Source organism: Dufourea novaeangliae, unplaced genomic scaffold (genome assembly GCF_001272555.1).
Source record: "Dufourea novaeangliae isolate 0120121106 unplaced genomic scaffold, ASM127255v1 scaffold139, whole genome shotgun sequence".
NCBI classification, from domain to species: domain Eukaryota; kingdom Metazoa; phylum Arthropoda; class Insecta; order Hymenoptera; family Halictidae; genus Dufourea; species Dufourea novaeangliae.
This window is the reverse complement of record NW_015374013.1, coordinates 70,518-81,484: the sequence shown is the minus strand read 5'-3', so window position 1 is coordinate 81,484 and position 10,967 is coordinate 70,518. Positions and strand designations below refer to the sequence as shown.

The 10,967-nt window shown below is 45.1% G+C and overlaps 2 protein-coding genes across 2 annotated transcripts; both read right to left on the bottom strand.

The window, feature by feature from the left end:
* Positions 1 to 1,780: 1,780 nt before the first annotated feature.
* LOC107188613 (trypsin-1-like) lies at positions 1,781 to 2,742 on the bottom strand. Its single transcript, XM_015576931.1, has 2 exons — positions 2,697 to 2,742; positions 1,781 to 2,529 (listed from the first exon to the last, which is right to left on the bottom strand). The coding sequence occupies exons 1-2, from the start codon at positions 2,740 to 2,742 to the stop codon at positions 1,781 to 1,783; spliced, it is 795 nt and encodes a 264-aa protein (XP_015432417.1).
* Positions 2,743 to 3,920: 1,178 nt separating this feature from the next.
* On the bottom strand, positions 3,921 to 5,654 carry LOC107188659 (trypsin-1-like). The gene is made up of 2 exons (XM_015576988.1): positions 5,609 to 5,654; positions 3,921 to 4,663 (listed from the first exon to the last, which is right to left on the bottom strand). The coding sequence occupies exons 1-2, from the start codon at positions 5,652 to 5,654 to the stop codon at positions 3,921 to 3,923; spliced, it is 789 nt and encodes a 262-aa protein (XP_015432474.1).
* Positions 5,655 to 10,967: the final 5,313 nt, after the last annotated feature.

Genomic DNA, 10,967 nt, shown 5'->3' with positions numbered 1-10,967 from the left:
GACATCGCCATAAAGCTCTCTCCTCGGTTCCCGCGTCTTTAACCCATATAAAAGTGGAGCTCGTTTCTCTCCGCGATTACTCTGGCTTTTCCAGCTTGCACCGACTCGGAGTGTACCCCCACTATTTCCTGTGGGGGTTTCCCTATCGGGGGTGGGTGGTTTCAGAATATTCGAGACGTGTCTGGGCCTTAGGTGAAAATGTAATAAATCGCGATCGTGCCTGCGCTCTCTGATTTGGCAGACGGACGGCGTAAGTCTGGCAGAGTTGTTTGTTGCGGTAATGTAAATCAAACGTTAATTGCACGGCCTCGGGTGTCCTTTACCTCTCCTGGCGTCCCTCGCCTAGACATAGGGTCAGGGGGGAGGAAAAAATATTAACATATGACTGCCACAGTGGAAAAGGTCGTGGGTAGTCAGACACCCTTTATTTTATTTTTAAAGTCATAAATCGTTGAAAGTGTACGCGTTTCGTTAATAGTGACTGTTGGTCGTTGTTTCAAATTATACTGCAATATTAAATAATTTCGGGGAAAAAATAAATTACGAGAGGTGGAAAACCGTTTCAACTCGCCACGAACAATCCGAAGTTGATTCGAGTATGTCGCACTCATCGAGACATTAGAGTATTTAATTTTTATTAACCGTTTAAAGCTCAGGATGACGCCCCTTAGGTACTCGGAATCTTTTCACTTTGTATTAGTCGAATAAAATTGTGCCCAACTACGCCCCCTTCGTTGTCACCATTCCGACAATGTCGATCGGCTTTTCTGCTGTTGAGAACCTCGACGAGTAACTCGGCCGAAACGGGGTCGAAATTTCCACCGTCGACGGTTATTGTCGACTGGATTCGCAAACTGAATTTCCCGGAAACTATGTCACCGGCCGTTTCCGTTTCCTTTTCCCGTCCACCATCGTCTTCGGTCTACGTTTCCATCTTTCCTTCGCTGGTCCTGTGTCCACGTCCGTTCGTATCCGTGTCGCCTCCGCGATGCGATGCAATTCGTTAATGAAAGGTGCACTTAGCGTTAGTTTCTGACTCCCCCTCCCCCCCCTTGGCCTCGTGGAATCGGGTTAACGCATTAGACGAGATTGAATAGCGCGTGCTTCCGCCAGCTGCGCGAACCGCGGCAGGATTAATTTCCACCTTGAACGGTGTGTGTTTCTAGTTTTCGAATTATTCCGCGATCGGATAAAGGGTGAACACGGCTTTGGATTCGAGAATCTACATATGAAAAACAGCCAAACGAACTGTTGGAGGGCAACTGATATTCGTCGGAGAGGATATTTCCAGGAATAATGTTTTACTTCCAACTATGCACTAATTGTGATCTGTCGACTCTTCCTCCCGGAGCAAAAGTTTTAATCAGAACGAATCGTCGCGGATGGAATTCTCGAACAAGTATTCTGACTTTTTTTCGGTACGTTATATTTCTTGTCGGTGTCTTGCCTTGCAAGCATTTCGCTTTCTAGTTCGTCCCCTATTATCCGAATGGTCTCGTGTATCTAGGATTTGGTGGATGGTAATGGAACGCTAGTACAGGTATTTTCAAAATTCAATCTTGCCTTGCAAGCATTTCGCTTTCTAGTTCGTCCCCTATTATCCGAATGGTCTCGTGTATCTAGGATTTGGTGGAGGGTAATGGAACGCTAGTACAGGTATTTTGAATGCTGCTTTTATTAAACCTACCCTGCTAACGCAGGACACCCGTTAAATGTATAAATCGGATAACAATATAAATCGTATCGTTTGGGGGAATCCATGGCGTGTCACGGTCGGTCGTTAGACTTTGATGCCAGTTTTCGAGACGATCCAGTCGCTGAAAGCAGCGACTTCCGTGTGAACGCCGGGGTATCCTTGTCTGGCGCAACCGTATCCCCAGGATACGAGACCAGCAAGACGACCACCGATGGTCATAGGGCCGCCAGAGTCGCCCTGGCAGGCATCCTTTCCTCCTTCTTGTACAGCGGCGCAGATCTGTCCAGCTGGGACACCGCCGTATGGTTGGTAGGCCTTGTTGCACACGCTTTTGGATACGATGGGAACGTTGACCGCTTGAAGGACTTCAGCTGTGGAACCGCCCTCCCTGACTGCGCCCCATCCAGAGACCACAGCGTTGATTCCCACCTTGGATTCCTCGTTCTGCTTGAAGATACGAATCGGCTGCCTGGTCTTGTCCAGTTTGAACGGGGTGCTGAGTTTCATCACAGCGACGTCATTCTCCGGGACACCGTAATAATTCGTCACGTAGTCCTCGTGGATGATTATCTCAGCCACCTTGTGGACACTTCCTCCGGAGGACTTGGTCGTGGTGCCAGCGCGTACGGTCATCCAGTCAGCTGGGTAGGCCATGCAATGGGCGGCCGTGACCACCCATTGATCAGCGATTATGCTACCACCGCAGAAGCTCATGCCAGAGGATTGAAGGGATACCTGGTGCGGTACCTCCTCGATATTGACGTCCTTGCCACCCACTATCTGGCCACTTGGAATCAACGGGCTCAGGAAGGGTTGCCTCGCCAGGGGATTGGCTGAGAGAACAAGAGAAGAAACAGTTTGGATGAGTACTATGAATAGGCAATAGGCTATTAGCAGAAAATAGCTAGTTAGCTGAAAATAGCTAGTTAGCAGAATTAGATCGCGATTGCGATCTTGGTCCAGAGACCAAGTTTATAGGATCGATTTAGAGAACACTTACCTGCCGCGAAGGCGAGCAATGAGAGGATGCTTGCTTGTAGGAACATCTTGCTTCGAGTCTCTGGATTGTTATGCCTTGCTGTCGGTATCCCCGAAGTATTTATACAATAATTGGGTCGAATATCGCTCGTAGCCTGTCTGAACGGCGGTGCATTGATAAGCGCGCGGAACGATTCAGAGAAAGGCGAGATTAAACCGGGTCTTAAGCTTGCTGATCTGCACATTCGTGGGTATTATTAAAATATCAATCAAAATGGTTCCCGGTTTCTGGGCGCCCGTTGTCTGCCACTTTGCCCTCTATCTCGTCTGCTGACGCAATTCACGCGGACCATTCGTAATGAATCAGCGAACTCGCCGAGAGTTTGCGTGTTTACGAACTAACAATACGCGTAGTACAGAGTGACTATATACAGGGTGGTCCGTTGTTTGTGGTTCAGTATATTCATTATAATGGGGTAGTAATAATTGTTTTGCAGTTGGTGGAATTTCGGGGATTTCAAGGTCACCTAAGTTTTTTTCAAACGAAGTCATATATTTTTTTTATGCATTAACTGACGCAGTTCGATATTCTCTATAGAAAAAAAAAAATATTAGAACGACACTCTGGTAAACCGAGCACTGTAATTTCATTCAACGGTCGCTTCGATTGTTATTTAAAATCTGCTTCAGTTCGACAGAAATTCAATCTACGTAAATGCGTACGGTCGAGTAATTCGCACACACATTTGGTCATGGGCTGTGAACGAAACCAGGCGATAAAATGGTTAGTAACAAGTCATTTTTATTTGGTATCAGGTAACATGTGCGGGGACACAGTTCGCCAGTACGAAATAGCTTTTGCTCTCGTTGTGTCGCATCGTTCATAAATAATGTCATCGTTTACACTTGTACATGTCTCGCTTAAACCTATTCCGAGGATAGAGAGTCGACGGTTAAATCGGCTTACACGTTAAGTCCTGACGGTTAGGACCAGTCGAACCGTCTCCCTTGTCGTAGTTCGATGCGCCAGGTATCATCTTGAATCGCGTGAACACCTATATACACTCCGTTCCACGAGAGAAGGGACCTTTTTCGCGCAGCTTTAGTCCTAACTGTGTTTTCTGTGAAATGAAGTTCAGAGACATAGGGGTGTCGTCTAAACGCAATCATTTGTCTTGTTTCGAGTGTCTATCATAGGTTTACACGCGACTTAAACGAAAGATCATTTGGAGGGATGATGGGATGGTTAGACTCCGCTGTTCTGTTTGATCCATTGACGATAATGGGAAACGTCCGTGTAGACACCTGGATAGTTAGGAGTACCGCATCCTTTGCCCCAGGACACGACACCGACTAGTTCTCCGTTGACGGTCAACGGGCCGCCAGAATCGCCCTGGCAGGTATCCTTGCCACCAGCTGTGTAACCAGCGCAGACTTGTCCCTTAGGAATGCCTCCCGAGCTACTATACGCGTTCGCGCATTGTTGCTTCGTGACGAAAGGCACCGTGACCTTTTGCAGCATCTTCGGGGTACCATTGTCCGTGGTACCCCAGCCGGTGGCCAGACCGTATTTGCCAACCAGAGACGAGGAGTTACCCTGGAACAGTCTCACGGGTTGTCGGCTATTGTCGAATCGGAACGCGTCGGAATTGACCAGACGCAGCAAAGCGATGTCGTTCACCGGAATATCGTTCTTGTTGGTGTGGTAGTTTTGGTGCTTGATCACTTGTTGGACTCTGTGAAGGGTCCCGTTTTTCACGTAGGTCGAACCCGAACGGATCTGGTACGAGCTCGGCCCGTAAGAGGTACAGTGAGCCGCGGTCAATACCCAATTCGAGGCGATTATGCTACCGCCGCAGAAATGACGGCCCTCAATTTGCAGGCTCACTTGGTACGGGGCCTGCTGGATGCGTGCTTCTTCGCCGCCCACTATACGTCCGTCCATTCGCAGATCGAACAAGTTGTCCGATGTCTCGGTCAATGGATTCCCTGTGGAACAGAAAGGAAAGTTAGTTTGATTTCGTGTGGTGTTGCTTGGAGTTGGTGTTGGTACTCTTTAGAAGTTTCGAGATAAGGGACACTTGAACCGAGGTCACGTTCGAGGTTGATAAAATTGGCGAGACGTCGGTGTATGTTGTAGAGGTTGTTTGGAGTTTGCGTGAATGGCGCTTGGTTAGGCATGTTGAATACAGGTTGTATATGGGTCAGGATAATAGAGGTATAGGGGTGGAAGGGTGAAATTAGATAGCGAGTGTTGAGGAGTCGGGTCCAGGTCTAATGTCAAGCGTAGTACTGACGGGAATTGTATATTTCGAGTAATTAACGCTCGAAAAGTTTTCTCGTGGAAAAAGTTTCCTACTCGACGGCTGCGTTTTTCATATAGGTACATGCACTTCCGGCCGAAAGTGTGGGAACAGAGTTCATTATTAGCAGAATTGTAACTAATTGTTCTTTTCTTTTCTTCTTCTTTTTTTTTTGTCGTGGTTTCTTTACTGTAGAATTTTGTAAGTTTATTTCCTGTTCTGGACGTGTATAACAAAGGGCTTATTGCGTGCAGAATTTTCTTTATGTATAACTTCGCAACGTTTATTTCTTATTTTAAGTAAAACAGTCTAGAATGACAGTAATTCGTTTAGGCAGTAAATGAGTTTTCTACCCTAGTAGTATACGATAAATTATTCGCGGTTCGTTGGCAAAGAAAATATAATGTTGCCGTTTCAGGAACGTTTTTCAACGGACGGAACAGATCGATGATGAATTTCTCATTCAAGAGGGAAAAGTTTCTTCGTAATTTCGCGAGATATTTGGACGTGTCGAGGGACGACGAATCACCGTGCCGCGTTCGTGAGAGATTTCCCCGTTGGCCGTTGCCATCCCTTAAGACCGCCTGAGTCCGCGGGAATTGGAAGTTTATTCGAATATTTCAGAACTTACCGGCCACTAAGGCCACGAGGGCGAGGATCGCGGCGAACTTCTCCATTCCGAAAGTTTCTTTCGCTTTCGTTGTCGGTAGCGAGTGTTGTGATTGAAAGTGGATTCATCGGACAGTATTTATAGTGAAAAATTGAGCCGTTAATAGACGTATCGGTGCGATCTAGATGCAATCTAAAAACTGATTTCCGAGCCGGTTCTCGAGTGGGTTTATCTCGAGAGTTTTTTTCGATCGATATTTAACGTGATGTATATATATATATACACGTCAAGAGACGCGTAATAAAACTATTATCGAAGGCTTTTAATCTAGTTTTCGATAGAGAGAGAGAGGTATCGATTCCCGCGGAGACCACTGGCCAATTATTCCACATGTGTCACCAGCTGCGACCGTGACTATTCGGTTCGTCATCCTTGATTCCGAATCGTTTCCGAAATAAGCGAAAAATTTTCAAGACCCTCGATCGTTGGCGTAACTAACGTGAAGCTACTTTATCCTGTATTTATTTCTTCTGAATTATCGTGATTTCTTCGTTCGTGAACGATTCCGTTTTCATTCCAACGAAGATCAAGATCCGTCTGAGGTCGACTTTCGTTTGGTTCGTGTTACACCAAAGGTCGTCCCTGCATGCCAACTTGTTTCTTTTTTATCGTCGTTAGTGACCCACATCGATAAAAGTAAAACAAAGTGCATGCTCGCGGAACGGAAAACGCGTCTCGAACAGTCAATAATCGCGGTCTATCAAGGCTATTCATCCGCGAAACGATCGATATTAATCCTTTTTACAATACATTAACCCTCATCCGTCCCTCATTTTCCCAACTTAATTTGTTCCTTGGTGTCAAGTCGACACGAATGAATATGAAGAAATAAATAGTTAAATTTGCAGATTCTTTAGAAGAATAATGTGTCAAATTGGCACAAGGTACATATGAGGGTTAAAGTAAACAATGGAATGGTATCGCCGCCACTATTAATTTAATATAATTTAATATTATTTTATACACAACTGCAAATTGCATAAAAATTGGTATGCTTAATTGCAATTCCAAAGTATGCGAACGATCACGTGAGTTACTATAGCCAACACTTGGAAATATCGTCGGCCAAACAAAACGGCGGAGGGGTAGATCCTGGGGGAATCGTCCTGGAGCAACCCAGTTTCTCTTAGTTCTCCGTTTTTTTACTCCCCCTATGAAAATATAAACGTGCCAAGCTGTCTTCTCCTACTTCCGGATTTTGCCTTTTACACGCCTCCACCATCTTAACAGCGTATTAATAAACGAACGGGTCACGTTTCCGGAATCTCGATTCTCGAACCCTTTTTCTCACTGTCATCACGTCTTGCATGTACGTGCCAGGGCTCGAGAATACCGAGGGCTGCGCCCGCGTACGTAATACCTAGACTGCGGATTTTATGCATTTATAGCCAATACGGCTTTGTGTAATACCAATGTCGATTCATTCATAAAGAAGTATTATTTTATTATAAAAATTGAAATTTCCACGTTTAAGCAATTAAAAATGACAAAATATGTTTTTTTATCTTTTATTCGTTATTCGAAACTTTTTATCTAGATAATGAGTTTGTTCATTTCTGTGTGATACAATAGAGAAAAAACTTTCATCGGATGCAATGTCTTTTCTAATTTATTCTGAACCTAATAAAATATTTGAGAGAGGTAAGAAATTCTTACCTTAGCTGTTGTCTTGAAAAATCACTTGAAAAAATGTCATTTTGCATAAAAATCCGCAGGCTAGTAATAACTCACGTCGTGCGGAAGTTTTTCCTGCATGGAACTCGGCGAAAATCCATGAGTACGTACCATAACGGTTGGATTGGTGGGGAATGAAAGGGTACGGTGTGATTGTTGTTTCAAGCGTTTTTTTTTTTTTTTTTTTTTTGGTTTTTTGTTCGTTTACCAGGGAGCCGTAGAAACGTATGAAATCACGCGTTCAAAACGCTGTCCATTGTTGACCCGTGGCTAGGACTCGATATCGCTTGAAATCGCTCGAAAGCGAAATTGGGGAGGGGGTTGATTCAATGAAAAAACGTGGCTAGAGAGGAGCGAAATTGCCTTCGAATCGTTAGGGGGGGTGAGGAACGCGTCGACACGAAGCGGAGATTATCGGGATTTCGAGGATCGCGTGTCATCGAGTGGCCGACAGCGAGATCGCCAAGGGTTTCTTAAGCCGAGACTTAGCCTACAAGCTCGGACACACGTCGCCGCGCATCTTTGCTCGTTATTCCGCGAGGTTGGAGCTCGATTTGCCTCGAACGTTTACACGTGCGTTCTCCCGTGTACTTTTCGAGCGGGGATCTTTGTTCGTTAGCGTACTTTCGTATCGATTCAACGTTCGAAGTAACATTAGCCACCAGCCAACAAATAACCAAAGAATAACTCCTCCGAAGGTCATTTGAAGGTTAACATATTATACATGGTTGAATTTGTCTTTTCATTAGATATAATATTACACTAATCAAAATACGTTATCCTATTTAAAAAAAACGACGATGACCTTGAAATATCGGAAAATATGACCTCGTGAAAAAAATCTTCTCTATAACAATAATTGCCCCACTGGAGGAAACATTTTGTTCCATACACATTTTCTTGTATCGTCAAAAACAACGGAGATATTTCAGGTGAAAATTTTAGGGGACTCACCCTTATATTCTATATATTATTGTATTATATAATTTAATTTAGTATACGTTCAATGCTGGTAGTTCTAATGTTAATCGGGCCAAGGGACACGTGTGCGTAGTTTTAACAACGATCGTTGGAGGGGGGGAGGGTGGAGGATGGTTAAAGGACGACGGTTTCCCTCGGTTGGTCCCGATCACAAGGAGAAGTTTTATCGCGAGCTGTCAGGAGGCTGTCGTCGCCGAGAACTCGCGGGCTCGGCTGCGTTTCCGGTCTATCAAAGACAGAGCCGCGTGTTCGCTTCCGCTCGGTCGAACGCGCTCGAATTGGAATTCTCGATGAAACTCGAGACTCGACGGTCTCTTTTCGAATTATACACGGGGCCGTTTCATAATTCCGTGGTTTAGGTCTGTGACGTGGGATCGACGAAGGGTGGTCATTCGTCCAGAGGATGGTTCCATTTCGCTCTAATTCGAATTGAATTTGAATATTTCCGGAAGAGACTGAACAGGAGCGAACGAACTATAATATATTGCGATGGAAAAAAGTAGATATCTGTTTAATTTATGACCATGAAAAGCGAGTTTTCAAACCAATATGCGCATACCCTAATAGCACAAAAATATTGGTTAAGTATGTTTTTCAAATATTGAAAAATCTGCATTTCCACAGCGTCTGATTAATGTCCCGGTTGCAATGACAATAGTCACGCATTTGCTGTTTTGTGTAATTCCCCGCAGCAAACTTACCAGTTCATCGCGTACGAACACCCCCCCCCCCCCCCCAGTTGTAGTCGTCGAGAACAACCGTATTAATTTCTCTTAACTGGGCTCCCTGTCACTCGCGCACACGCACGACACGCGCTCGAAAGGGTTACGACTCTCGGCGTCGTTACAAACGATCCGAGCAGCATATTAAATCGGCGTCCTTGACCCCGACGACGACGACGACAGTATTTTCGTGATCTAGCAACGCGCGGCTCGCGTCCTTCGTACTGTTACCCGAAATAACCATCCGGCCGAGACATGGATACGCGTCGATTCCAATAACACTTGGCACAGATAGACACCTGCCGGCACCGGTAATTAAACAGAATAATGGGGAGGTGACGACCAGGTTTGCATCTAAATTTTAAATTCCTCCGCCACAGCCGCCGATCTCGTAAATTATTCACCTGTCTCTCGACGATGCGTTCACGGAGACATTGTTGTGTGTGTTGTGCGTCATCACGGTGTAGAACGTAGTTCCTGAAGTCGGAAAGTTTTATGGGGAGTACGCTCGAACCAACGTGATTTTCGTGGGACACCAAGTCCCATAAGATGTTAGGTCTATTCTTATAATATCGTCTGTGCTAATAGCTCGCGCCCGAGTACATAGTATCTCCCTTGTATCCTTTGGCGAGATACACGGGAAGCTAATATTCTTCTCGGGGTCAAAGTAGGAACTAAAAGCGGCGTTAAATGGGGTCGGTTGGTTCTCTCGATACCGTGTTATACGCAGAGCTGGGTTCTCTCCCTCTTCCCTTCGTCACAATCTTGCTTCCTCCCTCTTTGTCTTACCCCGTATGACGTCACGGGGTGAACGGAGAATCCTAAAACCTTCTCCAGAGAGTGTACAGTTAACCAAAATTTTTGCTAAGGAAAAAGTTGTTACAAATCACCTCATGAGTCTCTTATTTCCGGGCCCTCCAACATTTTTGTTACACCCTGTATATACATCCTCTAAATTTTTTCTACTACAGCAGATTTACTGTTTTACTAAACTGATCTAACACAGATTTAAAATTCGTTTTATTTGTGTATTCTTTATTAGCGACCGACACGCGCATATCGCACCGCAGCCAAAGGGTTAAACACGATCCGCGAGTCGAGCGCTAAACGGTGTAACACGTTTAGGATCGGCGATCGACGACCGCGACTCGAAAATAGCTAATTAACATTAATTGCATTCCGATTGGAATGAACGTCTAGAATGACCGAATCGTAGAATGGCGATCATGGTGGTGGTAGAGTTCTCCCTCCCTCTCCCCCTCCCAGGCATCTCGAGTCTTCGCTAAATTACATTCCGTTTCCGTGGGCGCGTTCCACCTCTCGGAACGAGGAGAAGACCGGGCTTATCTCTCTGTCTGTCTCGAAGAGGAAGAAGAATGAAAAATAATCAGGCGCCGGGTTTCCTTGCAATCCACGCGAAACATTTTTCGCATTCCTGGTATCGATCAGCCGCGCACTTTATCGAAGGGGAATTAGTTTCGATAACGAGCATACGAAGATGAGTATACCGGCTCGAATAATCAGATCAATCACGAGATTGTTGCGAGATAAGAGTCAGCCGTTGTCGGGCCACGTTCTTTAGAGATTATCTTGTTCGTGCCACGTGAACACAGGCATCACACGCGCACGGTGGAAAGACGATATCGGATTTTGGATTGTCCAGTTCGGCTGTACACTCGATTCGTTTCTTTGTGACTCGGGACATTATGTCGCCACGTTACAAGAAGAGAGTTCGAATTATTTAACCCTTTTAGTATTTCACAGCCGATATGTCGGTATTCCATTTTTAATATAATTTGAACGCACGACACTTTATTTTCATAAAATAAGTTTATACGGTGGAATATACGTTTACTGGATAGGAATAATAGAATGAAACAAAAGACGTGAAAATATCTTCAGTTCTAGGAGAAATGTGTTAACATTAATAGATATCTGTGTGC